General features: G+C 39.5%; 1 protein-coding gene across 1 annotated transcript in view; it reads left to right on the top strand.

Moving 5' to 3' along the window:
• The first annotated feature begins 2,384 nt into the window (after positions 1-2,384).
• The window catches only part of DECR1 (2,4-dienoyl-CoA reductase 1), an 83,860-nt gene continuing 71,996 nt past the window's right edge, over positions 2,385-14,248 (top strand). The window contains exon 1 of the mRNA XM_063450333.1: positions 2,385-2,493. Coding sequence (XP_063306403.1) covers positions 2,419-2,493 — 75 coding nt within the window. The 5' untranslated portion in view covers positions 2,385-2,418. The remainder of the gene's footprint in view (positions 2,494-14,248) is intronic.

The following is a 14,248-nucleotide window of genomic DNA, read 5'->3' as shown; positions in this document are numbered from 1 at the left end:
TTGTTCTCCAAATACTTTCCAGGTTCAGTCTTTAACCCCAAAATCACATGTTGTAAATCCCTTTTTAAAATTCTTTACCATACAACCTAAGGGATCCAAAATCGTCGACTCCGACGCGCCCATACTTATCAATGGAGCGACGTTGACAACGAATACTATGCACACGTTCTATTCAACAGTCACACCCGTTTCTTCCGGCAACAGCACCATGTGGTACAGTTACCAAGTGAAACGTACACAATAACACAATAAACACTCAGGGAATTCCCGTACACACACAGCTGTTACACCAGTCACTAAATAATCAATATTATGCCCTTTGGCGTAACTATACAGTCACCCACGCTATAATTCTCTATATATGAATTACCCGTCTATAACACACCCCAGTAACATCGTCTTTTACAATTAGTAGTTACAGTACGGTTAGCATAGGTCAAAGTACAATTTAAGGTCACAATGCAATTATTAGTGGTTATGGTGTTAAACATGCAATAGACGACAATGATTAGTACTTATATACAATGTCAGTAAATATACAGGGTTATGGTACCGTGCACTATAATACAGCAACACACTATTAACACTCACGCTAGACGGCTGAGCTCGCGCTATCTAACAAGATATACACTTTACTAACAATCTTTAACACATATACAATCCCAACTAAACTATTGGCCAGTACCTTGATGGACTACCTAAAACTATCTACATCCGTTTTGGTTAGCCACACTGCCCAAGCACCACATATAGCGAACTAGAGGGCGGAATTTACAACAGAACCCTTTTAGTCTTTCTACTCTATCAATAGTCTGGTGGGTTCCAAATTTACACGCCTTCCCACTTAGCCAAGATAGGTTGAGAGCTAGCAAACGATAATGTACATCAGAGTCTGCTTAGTCTCCCGGTCCCTCCGACCTAGCGAACAAATTGTACACCCTAGAACGCTAGTCTAGACAAGACACCGGTGTCCGGCTAGGGCTATTTACACAGAACCCCGCCTGACTCCAAACCAAATCAAACGGTCTTACTAAAGAGCGTTCGATTGAGCGGTGCGCCTTCGCTCCTTCCCTCCGACAGAGGGGGCAGATTCCATACACAGATTTAAACCCCTTATGGGCCTACCGCACAATCGGTATACCCCTAGTGGGTCCGCCGTCTAAAACAGCGGTCGTCTTACCTCCTCGTTCCTGAACCTGAGTTCACACTCATCGACGGGGACACCCCAGCACTTACTACGTAGAGGCCGATGATCTCCTGGACAACAGACCAGTGGCGCCGAGACGAAGGGAGGTCCATGCAGAAGTTCAGGGGTGCAGCCGTAGAGAACGTGGGCAAAGATAGACCGTCTCACGCCTCTGCTTCTCAGCTACCGTTGAACGATGAGCTTCCCGGCCAATGCACCAAATGATACCGGAGAAACTGACGGAAGCCAAGCACAGAGAGATGGACACAGGTTTTTTCAGGAAGGAAGAGATTCTTTATTCGGTTCACCGATCGGGACTCAGAGGGACTAATGTCACCAAAATACAGCAAGTTCTGAGCCCCGGACAATAGTGCAGGCTCCTTATATAGGCACATAACTCCTCCCATATTAAGCTCCACCCGCACATTCTCTTGACCAATCAATACAAATAAGAATTAACTTCCTGCTTGACCGCATGGCCTGTCCAGCACAATGGAGGAGGGGAATACTACATCCTGTATTCTCGCACATGCTCCGTACACTACTGATCGTATCTTGCCTCGTGCAACCAACTGATCGATACGTCAGCATATGCACGTACACATGCCACGTGGTAATCTCGGCCTACTAAATTTATTTTTACCGAGATTCCACCACACATACTGTTAGTGATACTCACTATACTCCAAAGCGAATTAAATCAGAATGGAAACATAATCTAAAACGTTCTCCATCTCAACCATAGGCGCAACCTGGCTATTTTTTGCCTCAGTTTTGTCGTCCGGATTTAATTTGCAAAGATGTGCATTTTAATATGGAACCCTGAAATGTAGTATTCACTTAATTTGGAATTGGCATTAGTTTAAATTGAAGTACAAAGTCACTGTACTACAAGCATAGTTAACTTTCTCACTTGACAATTCTCACTTTAGTGAATAATGGAACATGTTTATAGATCATCAATTTTACCCCCCAATTCTTTTATATTTATTTTAAATTGCTATAATTCAAAGTTTGAAGAATAAGCTTGTGGGTGTAATGTTTCTGGCTGACTGTACACTTCCTCTAGAGAGGCTGTCAGAGCACTGTACTCCCTTAGTTTGACATTGCACACACACACATATAAAGAGTTTTCATAAAACCAGAGCGTTTTTGATCCTGTGACCCTTGACACAGTTACATTGTGCACTTTGTGAATAAAGTTGCAGCGTTTTGAATGACGGCATTCAGACATGGCAGCAGCACTGAAAGCCTGTGTCCAGCGCTCAGCTCTGCTGAGGACAGGAAGGGCTGTGCAAGGATTGAGGGTAAGATGGCTAAGCACCAGTCGCCCTTTTTGGGATATTTCTACAACTTGCTCGCCGTGTCAGTATCCTGGGGGGGAGGTCAAAGGGCTGCATTGCTTTTTGTGATTTGTAAAACTACAACTACCGTGATGCTTTGCTAGCCTTATTGGTAGGAAAGGATATTGGACATTGTAGTTCTATATAAACTGGTGGTGGGTTCATTTTAGGTCACCCTGGGCTAAGCAGTCACCCTATATAAAGAGCTTTACGAGCATTTTACAGTGTTTGTGATCAGTGGTGATCACAGCTAGTCATATGATTATAACATCTTTATATCTGCCTATATATATCTATACCCCAATAGTATTTTAGGTTTTCACTTTAGGTGCTGCTAGTCACTGGTTTTGTTCATTAAGAAATGACTGGGAGACATAGTTGTTTCTGTAATATTCTCTAACTATTGCAGGGGTGACCTAAAAGTACCTCATTGGTTTAGAACTACAACTCCCATCATCAACGAATCAAAGCATCATATTCTGGGGTTAAAACTGTGTAATATTGAATTTGGCACTTTAGTGGAAATGGCCATTACAAGCTATCTTGATGTATGTTATTGGTGTACTTCTGTATATATCAAATATGGAGAGAGTTTAACATACACTGATCATCTATTTAGCATATTTAAAATGCCCATTCTTGCACAGATACAAACATGATATATTTTTTTTATAATTCAATCCAAGCATAATTGTAAAAGTAGAATACTATGAAAATCCCACTGGCAGCTATGGTGACTGTCCCAAACTTACAAGGTTGTTTACAAAAGTGAGAATTCAAAGTGAATTTCAAGTTTAAGGTCAGAGTAGCCAAACTGAAAATACAGCTGACTTAGAACTTTTCCAGTTCAGCAATTTTTTGACCTTTAAATTTAGAAATTCACCTTGAATTCTTGTAGTGAATAACCCTGTGAGAACTGTGCTCCAGCATTCTTCTGTATACATGGTCCCAAACTCTTTCATGCAAGTTAATTTACAAGAATCTGTTTGATTACATACAGCACCAAATGCACTTTTATATTCATGGATTAATAAAATACAATTGTTATATTCATCCACCCTCTTTTTTTGTGTTTTTAAACACAAAGTTTAAAAAGAAGCAATTAAACCTGCCTGTATTCCAGAGTCATGACCGTGTCCTCGGCAGCTGATCAGTCATGATCTTGATCTTGGCCCAGTCCAATGCTTCTCATAGAAAATCATCAGGGGCATTAAAGGGATACATTAAAGGGACACTCCAGGCACCCAGACCACCCATTGTAGTGGTCAGACAGCCACTAGAGGGACTTCTGTGTTCTTAGAACATGAAAAGTGTTTTAAACGACGCTGAACGTTCTCACGCTCTGCATGAGGACCTCCAGCGTTGCCAAAATCCTGAATAATGCTTTCCTATGGGGAGGTCTAATGCGTGCACACGCACTGCCATTGCCGCTCTTGCGCATTAGGTTTCCCCCACCGACTATGTTTTCCTGGCACTGGAGAGTCCCTTTAATATGTCATGGTTTTGGTGCTTACAGTGTCCCTTTAAAAGCTGAACCTGTTTTACTTTTGCAATATGATATTTGTGTCCGTGTGTAACCTAGACTCTACAACCCCTCGCCCCTCCCTCTCAGTTATCTGAATCAAAGCCAAAAAATGTCAGAACAGAGGGCACAAGCCCCTTAATTAACCCCTTAACGCCGTTACGGCGTTCTATGCCGTCGCGACTTTAAAGGGCTTTAAAGCCGTTGCGGCGGCATAGAACGCCGTAACGGCTTAAGCCCCCAGAAGATCGCAAATACTCACCTCCACCACAAACCTCTTCTGGAGGGCTGCCTGACAGCCCAGGCAGCCCCCCCATGGCAAATGAGGCGCCCAGGGGCCATGTGATCGCTCTCAAAGAGCGATCACATGGCCCCCTATAGCTGGCTGTGGATCTGCCAGCAGGGGGACTGTCTGAAATATCAGACAGTCCCCGTGCTGGTAGGAAGAATAAAAAAAAATTATTAAACATGTGTAAAATTAAATTAAATGTGTGTGTATGTATATGTAACGTCATACAAAGTGTATTTTAATATTAATATTAGTATATATTAATATTAAAATACACTTAGAATGACGTTACATATATATAATGTGTATGTGTATATATATATATATATAATATATAATTTTGGTAACAAAATACACTTAGAATGACATTCTATATATAAAATACAAATAACCGCAAATATATATATATATATATATATATATATATATATATATATATATATATATAGATATATATATATATATATATATAGATATATATATATATAGATATAGATAAATACATATAATTACATAAAAGATTACATTAGTATACACGTAGAATTTAAATGCATATATATTAAAATTCTACGTATATATTTAAGTAATTTTTTAATATTATGTCATTTGATTAATTAACCCCTTCAGGACGGGTGACGGACGAGGTCCGTCATCCAGGGGATACCCTTAACGACGGATGACGGACCTCGTCCGTCACGCGGTAAAATTAACCCCAGATCGCCGCAATTGCGGCGATCGTGGGGTTAATGGTGCTCCGGTCTGCCTCTGCATTAGAGGCAGACTGGGAGCACCGGATCGGGCTGCCCCTGTACATGTGCCCGCTCTGACAGCATGTCTGAGCGGGCACATGTGCTCTGCATACTCACCTCCGCCTCCCTACACTTCCGGGTTCAGTGTGAAGTGCAGGGAGACGGATCTTCAGTGATCCTGCCCCCTGGTGTTAAAAAAATAAAGTACAATTAAAATCCCTCCCCCATTTACCCCCCCTTTACCCATATTAATAAAAAATTAACCCCTTCCCTGCCAATTGATCACTGGCTACAGTGATCAATTGGCAGGGATTACATTTTAATATGATCTGATTTTTTTTTTTTTAACCCTCAGGGGTTAAATTTATTTTATTAATTAATTTAAATATTTTAAAATTATAAATTTAGCTAGCTGGGGAGGGTGGAAGTTAGCGGGGAATTGGGGGAATTAGTGTTAGGCTAACTAGGGGTTAACGTTAAAAAAAGTTTTAAAATAAGCTTTAAAAAGTTAAAAAATTAAGTAAAAAAAAAAGCTTTAATAACGTTTAAGTAAAAAATAAAAAAAAATAAACCCTTTACCCAGTCCAAATAAAAATTAACCCCTTCCCTGCCAGTCTATCACTGCCTACAGTGATCAAAATACAGATCACAGTATTATACTGTGATCTAATTTTTTTTTAACCCCCGACGATTAACTTTTATTTATTTGTTAACCCTCAGGGGTTAAATTTATTTAATTAACTAATTTTAAATATTGTATAATTAAATATTTTGCTAGCTGGGGTGGGTGGGAGTTATGGGAAAATGGGGAATTTACTGTTAGTGCTGCTTACTGCTAGTTAGGGGTTAACGGTAAAAGAAAAAGCTTAGAAAAATGTTAAATCTGTAAAAAAAAGTTTTACGAAAGTTTAGGAAACTTTAAAAAAATTAATAAGCAAAACAAAAGTTTAAAAAATAGTTTTAAAAAGTAAAAAAGTTTTAAAAAGTAAAAAAATACATTTAATAACGCTCATTACCACTACACCTGGTACAAGCTAGCGGAAAAATGATCCCACGCTAAGGTTCAAAATATGCCTTTTGAAATACCCTGGGATGTCTTCTTTAAGAAATGGTATGGCTTTATGGGGTATTTGGATTATATAGCCTGGTAAAATACTCTAAAATGGGACATGGGCACAGCGTAAAAATGTAAAGTTTGAAAAAAATGGAATGGCTGTGTCCCAAATGTGCCCCTCCGATGTCCACATATACCTGGTAAAGGTACATACGGGGGTATTTTTTGTACTTAGCCGACATAGCTGAGCAACATATAAAGTATTATAGAGTGGTGGTACACATAAGGTTTGCAAAATATACTGTGCAAACTCACTTTGTGTGTCAAAAAGGCAGAAAAAACGCTTATGACCACTACACCTGGTACAAGCTAGCGGAAAAATTATCCCACACTAAGGTTCAAAATATGCCTTTTGAAATACCCTGGGGTGTCTACTTTAAGAAATGGTAGGCCTTTGTGGGGTAGTTTGAATTTAAAACCTGCGAAGATGCTTGGAAATTGCACATAGGCCCAGCGTCAAAATTCAAAGTTCTGTAAAAACTGATATGGCTTGGTCTCCAATATGCCACTGTAGCTTCACAAAATAGTGCCAAAGACATTCATTGGGGATGTCTTTTTACTCAGAAGACTTAGCTGAGCATAATTTGGAGGTTTTGAACTTAGTGACACATATGAAATATACAAAATGCCCAGCAAAAATGCAATCCGTATGTCAAAAAATGCACAAAATTATTTTTTACCACATACTTTGGCATATATTGGTGAAAAAATGGGGGCATGCTAAGGCACAATCTGCACCTTATGATATACCCTGGAATGTCTACTTTTACAAATGGTAGGCCTTTGTGTTTTTTTTTTTTGAACCGTCAAACTGTTATAATACCCCAAATGGAAGCATAGGCTCATTAAATCCGTCTCTCAAAATTCTACTGTGAATACTGAAAAGGACAGGTCTCCTGTATGGCACTGTAGCTTCACGAAATAGTGCCATAGACATACAATGGGGGTGTCCTTTTACTCAGAAGACTTAGCTGAGCATAATTTGGGGGGTTTGAACTTAGTGGCACATATGAAATATACAAAATGCCCAGCAAAAATGCAATCCGTATGTAAAAAATGCACAAAATTATTTTTTACCACATACTTTGGCATGTAATGGTAAAAAAATAGGGGCATGTTAAGGCACAATATGCACCTTATGAGATACCCTGGAGTGTCTACTTTTACAAATGGTAGGCCTTTGTGGGGGGTTTTGAACAGTCAAACTGTTATAATACCCCAAATGGAAGCATAGGCTCATTAAATCCCTCTCTCAAAATTCTACTGTGAATACTGAAAAGGACAGGTCTCCTATATGGCACTGTAGCTTCACAAAATCGTGCCAAAGACATACAATGGGGGTACCGTTGTACTCAGCAGAAGTAACTGAACACATAATAAAACTTTGTACAGATATAGCACACACCAACTTTACAAAATACACACAAGAAGTTCTTTGTTATAAGTTTGTGTGCCAAAAACTAAATAAAACACAATTTTACTCCAATATTTAGCAGAGGTTGGCGGTAAAATGGCTACGTAGAAAGTTTCAAAACAACCTTAGGTAAATAGCCTGTGATGTCTACTTTATATAAATATATACTTTTGTGTGGCAATTTTGTTTTCTTTTATGGCCATTAGGCTTACAAGACAAACATACCAAATTCTAAAATCGCTCCACATTAAAATTTTATTTTACTCCTTGTGCTTTGTGACCTGTAACTACCAAAAAAAACTGAAAATCCCAGACACATTATATATTCTGTAAATCAGAACAAATAAATGAATTTATTTTTAATTACTTTCCTTAACCTGCACTAATTAGGCACACATTATGATTGCAAAAACTGTAAAAAAACAAAACAATATTTTTCATTTTTTTTTATAATAAGTAAGCATTTATATATATATATATATATATCTATATATATATATATATATATATATATATATATATATATCTCAAATTAAAGCCCTTTCTGTCCTTTAAAAAAACAGTATATAATATGTGCCGGTGCAATAAATGAGAGAGATGCAAATTGCAGTTGAACGCAAACAGCAAGAAAATGCAAAAATAGCTTGTGTCATTAAGCGTAAGTCAAGCTTCTGAAGCTGTGTCCTTAAGGGGTTAAAATTTGATTTACATGCCTGACAACACAGGGAGAAAGTGTAGAGAATTTAATTCGCAAGCACTATATTTGACCCTGTAACTCTCAAAGACACCATAAAACCTGTACATAGGGGGTACTGTTTTACTCGGGAGACTTCGCTGAACTCAAATATTAGTGTTTAAAACTGGTAAATTGTATTACAACGATGATATTTTAAGTAAAAGTGAAGTTTTTTGCATTTTTTACAAACTTTTATGGACTATATTATTGTTGTAATATGTTTTACTGTTTTAAAACACTAATATTTGTGTTTAGTAAAGTCTCTCGAGAATAACAGTAACCCCCCCCCCCCCCATGTACAGGTTTTATGGTGTTTTGGAAAGTTAGAGAGTCACATATAAGGCTTGCATTTCATTTTTTTGACATTGAAATTTGCCAGATTAGTTATGTTGCCTTTGAGATCGTATGGTAGCTCAGGAATAAGAATTACCCCCATGATGGCATACCATTTGCAAAAGTAGACAACCCAAGGTATTGCAAATGGGGTATGTCCAGTAATTTTTAGTAGCCACTTAGTCACAAACACTGGCCAAATATTAGTTTTTTGCTTTTTTCACACAAACAAATATGAACGCTAACTTTGGCCAGTGTTTGTGACTAAGTGGCTACTAAAAAAGACTAAACATACCCCACGTTCAATACCTTGAGTTGTCTAATTTTTCAAATTTGTATGCCATTATCGGGGTAATTCTCATTCCTGGGCTACCACATCGTCTCAAAGGTAACATTACTAATCTGGCAAATTTCAATTTGAAAATGGAACGTTCTATATTTGACCCTGTAACTTTCCAAAACACCATAAAACCTGTTAATGGGGGGTACTGTTGTACTCATGAGACATCGCTGATTACAAATATGTGCAGTTTTGTGCAGTAAAACCTAACAGTATTATGACATTTACAGCTAAAATGTGAGGCGGAACTACAAATTTTAATTTTTTTTTTTTTTTTTTTATCAGTTTTTATAATTTTATTCATAATAAATTGTTTCATATATAAATATTTGATATGAAATTAAAGCCCTGTTTCTCCTGAACAAAATGAAAGAGGTGAATTACAGTTGAACAGACATATAGCGCAAATTCCAGTTTTTGTTTACGTTTTGTTTTGATCAGAACGTGTAATATTGACTCCGTCCTGAAGGGGTTAACCTCATCGGTTCAAGGGTTCGGGAAATCCATTATTATTGTGCCAGTTGTGATATGTTCTTGATCCTCGTTTAGGTGGTTATCGTTCTGATGTTGTTGCCACTACTAATAGTATAATATTTTACATTGCAGGGTTACAATGTGAGGGGGACATGACATCTACCCACTGCATTAGGTTGAAGTGGTCTCCGTGCCTATAGTGTTCCTTTAAAAATGTATTTAGGAAAGTTACTTTAGAATGCTGGATTTTTGCATTTTATTATGCATATTTATTTTTTCTCAAGTTGAGACACGTCATGATGACTCTACTTAAATATGGCAGAGATAATGTCACTGCATCAGACTGCATTAGTAAGCTTAGAGGCATGTCAAAATTAGGGCAAATCTCTTTTCACTCTACAACGTCCTGAACTGTACGGTTTGCTATACCCGCGCTTAAGTCTCATTTTGCGACTAATACTATCTCGACAGCTGGGTGGAAATTGTTTAGCTAATGGTAAATAATTTACCAAAAACATAAAATCCAATCTAGTGGACTTTAGTAAAAATGTTATAGAATTGTAATACTTGATTCAAGTTAATTATTACTATCCTTTACTCGATGGGGTAGAAACCATACCTGAATACAGAACAGCTGATCGTGCCATCAGAGCTACAATGCCTTGCAAAAGTATTCACCCCCTTGACTTTTTACCGATTTTGTTACATTACAGCCTTAAGTTCAATTTTTTATTCATATGAAGTTTATGTGATGGATCAGAACACAATAGTCTAAGTTGGTGAAATGAGAAAAATATATACATAAAACTATTTTTTAGAAATAGAAAACAGAAAATTGGCATGTACGTATTCACCCCCGTTGTTATGAAGCCCATAAAAAGCTCTGGTGCAACCAATTACCTTCAGATGTCACATAATTAGTGAAATGATGTCCACTTGTGTGCAATCTAAGTGTCACATGATCTGTCATTACACATACACACATTTTTTGAAAGGCCCCAGAGGCTGCAACACCTAAGCAAGAGGCACCTCTAAGCAAACCCTGCCATGAAGACCAAGGAACTCTCCAAACAAGTAAGGGACAATGTTGTTGAGAAGTACAAGTCAGGGTTAGGTTATTTAAAAAAAAAAAAAAAAAAATATATATATAAATAAATAAATAAATATATATATATATATATATATATATATATATATATATATATATATACAAATCTTTGATCCCTAGGAGCACCATCAAATCTATCATAACCAAATGGAAAGAACATGGCACAACAGCAAACCTGCCAAGAGATGGCCGCCCACCAAAACTCACGGACCGGTATAGGACGACAATAAGCCTTACACTCCATAGAGTTGGGCTTTATGGCAGAGTGGTCAGAAGAAAGCCATTACTTTCAACAAAAAACAAAATGGCACGTTTTGGGTTTGCGAAAAGGCATGTGGGAGACTCCCAAAATGTATGGAGGAAGGTGCTCTGGTCTGATGAAATTTTTGGCCATCAAAGAAAATGCTATGTTTTGCGCAAACCCAACATATTACATCACCCAAAGAACACCATCCCCACAGTGAAACATGGTGGTGGCAGCATCATGCTGTGGGGATGTTTTTCAGCAGCCGGAACTGGGAAACTGGTCAGAGTTGAGGGAACGATGGATGGTGCTAAATACCAGGATATTCTTGAGAAAAACCTGTACCACTCTGTGAGTGATTTGAGGCTAGGACGGAGGTTCACCTTCCAGCAGGACAATGACCCCAAACACACTGCTAAAGCAACACTTGAGTGGTTTAAGGGGAAACATGTAAATGTGTTGGAATGGCCTAGTCAAAGCCCAGACCTCAATCCAATAGAAAATCTGTGGTCAGATTTAAAGATTGCTGTTCACAAGTGCAAACCATCCAACTTGAAGGAGCTGGAGCAGTTTTGCAAGGAGGAATGGGCAAAAATCCAGTGGTACGATGTGGCAAGCTCATAGAGACTTATCCAAAGTGACTTGGAGCTGTGATGGCTGCAAAAGGTGGCTCTAGAAAGTATTGACTTTAGGGGGTGAATAGTTATGCACATTGACTTTTTCTGTTAATTTGTCCTATTTGTTGTTTGCTTCACAAACAAAAAAATCTTCACAGTTGTGGGCATGTTTTGTAAATTAAATGATGCAAATCCTCAAATAATCCATGTTAATTCCAGGTTGTGAGGCAACAAAACATGTAAAATGCCAAGGGGGGTGAATACTTTTGAAAGGCACTGTATATTTAGGAAATGTTACATGGGGTAAATGGCAAATAATGGTTCTAGCCTGCAGCTTTGCATGCATAAGATATGGTGCAGAAACTACAGGGTATACAGGGCACATTCTTCTATGTGCCACGTTTAAACATGTTGAGGCCAAAGTCTCTCCTCATTGTTATCATCCGCATTGTTTTCAGGCGGTTTGAGTGGGTGCCTGCAGTGAGAAGCGTCTGTAGCTGCCCTTTGTGCAAATCCAGTTTTCTGACCATCGGGTGGGCAAGCCTACCTAGCAGCCCTCCCCCAGACTTCCTCTTCTTCTTCCACTTCCAGTCCTGCAGACTGGGAAAGAAGGAGTTTTCCAATGTGCAACTCCCTTCCTTTTGTGGCTTGTGGATGGAGGGCAGGGCTCTGTGAAATAACAGACCAGTGGAGAAAACGAACTCCGTGATAATGTGCCCTGAAATATGAGTTGCTGTGTACTGTTAGTGCAAGATAAAAATGTGTTGGGTCTTTGCAGGCTCTGATATTTACGGGATACAGGCGCAAGTCTTTTTTTACACTAGTGGCTTGAATAGAAGGCCTAGGGAAGGGTGTAAAACGTTAAAGGATAACTGTCAGCAGATGTATTTTATTTTTAAAGTTATTACATTTAATAATATTTTACATTTATTACATTTAGGTGTAGTGTTGGTGTTTGAATGCTTCGGTGTATAATGTTTTGAATGCTGTTGTGTATTCTCATATGCACAAGCACTCAGACGTGACACAGATACACAGGAGAAACATCCAAACTGCCAGCCCAGACTGGTGCAATAATAGTCAGTGGGCCCAGGGCAACTGACCAGGCTCCTCCTCAGAGATGCACATTGGTTGACCCTTAAAGGAGCACTATAGGGTCATGAATACATACATATATTCCTGACCCTGTAATGTTAAAAACGCCATCTGGCCCCCTCTTGCCAGCCTAAATATAGTAATATCTTAATTGTATTCAAGTCTGCAGCTGCTACCTCTGCCCCTGTTTGCCTGTGAACTGCCTCTGTCTGCTGACCGATATCATCAGAAGTAGTGGTCTGAGCCAATCACAATGCTTCCCCATAGGATTGGATTAGACTGTCAAGGAGGTAGATCAGGGGCAGAGCCAGTGCAACAGAACTCCAGTACTCCGACCGAGTCCCTCCGCCAAGTCTCCTTCCTCGTAGCGATCAGGGCCCCTGGAGCACTTCAGACCCAGTTGCCGAGGCTTGACTGGGATCACTTAGGGCCTTTTTCACCCTGGACCAAACACCAGAGGACACTTGGTAAAGGTTAAGCAGCAACTCTTTAATGAACACAGCACACATATTTTGAGCCCCCAACAACTCAATTTACATACAATAGATTGACAAGAGCACTATAGTACAAGGAAGGGAGGGGTCAGACAATAGCAAGTGCTGATGGGAGATTGAGGAGGAACAGGGCAGCTTGTTCAAACTGGTCTAGCAGTGTCCCTGGGACAATGCCCTGCTGGGGACACAATAGAACAGGAAAAAGGGGGAGTGAGAGAGGTACAGACAAGCAATACATTCAACATACCCTGCACAAATAATGGGCACAGGGTGACAAAAACACAAAAGGAATTTTGGGGCCCACACATAATGTCTGTCTTCCATCCACAGTGACGGTGACTACCGTCACAGCCAGCACAAGTCAAACACAGCCCTGACCAATCAGCATCTCCTCATAGAGAAATTGAATCAATGCATCTCCATGAGGAAAGTTCAGTGTCTGCATGCAGAGGGTGGAGACACAATGTGCAGCACTGCTCCAGGAAACGCCTCTAGTAGCCATCTAAGGATTGGCCAGTGGAGGTATGCCTAGGCTGTGATGTAAACACTGCATTTTCTCTGAAAAGGCTGTGCTTACGGCAAAAAGCCGGAAGGGGGTGATTCTACTCACCAAAACAAATGCAAAAAGCTGTAGTTGTTCTGGTGACTATAGTGTCCCATTAATGTTAGGGCCAACCAATGGGCCCCTTCAAGCTTGCAGGCCTGATCTTGACAGTATAGTAGGATGGATGGAGTCCCATGCAGTAAGTATGGATATTGCTGTTGATTCTGGCCTCCTCTTGGCCCCTCTGATGGTGCTGTGCCTGGGACAGCTTGGGGTCTGGGCCTAGCTTGCTTGCCAGAGCAACCAAAACACGCTACTAACATTTTCTCACTCTGTCCTTGGGCTGGAAGCAGGCGAGGCCCGCTGGTGAAAAGGCCGCACAACGCTCCAGACATATGCAGCGATCATTGGATACTATGGGCAGGCGGCCAGCCATTCCCCGGGAAAATTGGGAGCAATCTATAATGAGAATCATTGACAACAATTTTCTTATTTGATTTTATCGATGCGTTGTTGCAGCTCTGCTTGCGCACACACATGCAGTTAGCAGCTCAACAGATCTCCGCACATAGTTCAAGTTACAATATTATGAACCAGGCGATGTAGAAACCTATTAACTAATATCCTTATTGGTAAAACTGCTTAA

This window comes from Pelobates fuscus, chromosome 4 (genome assembly GCF_036172605.1).
Source record: "Pelobates fuscus isolate aPelFus1 chromosome 4, aPelFus1.pri, whole genome shotgun sequence".
Classification (NCBI taxonomy): Eukaryota; Metazoa; Chordata; class Amphibia; order Anura; family Pelobatidae; genus Pelobates; species Pelobates fuscus.
Note: the sequence above shows the minus strand (reverse complement) of the source record. Positions and strands in the feature narration are given on the sequence as shown.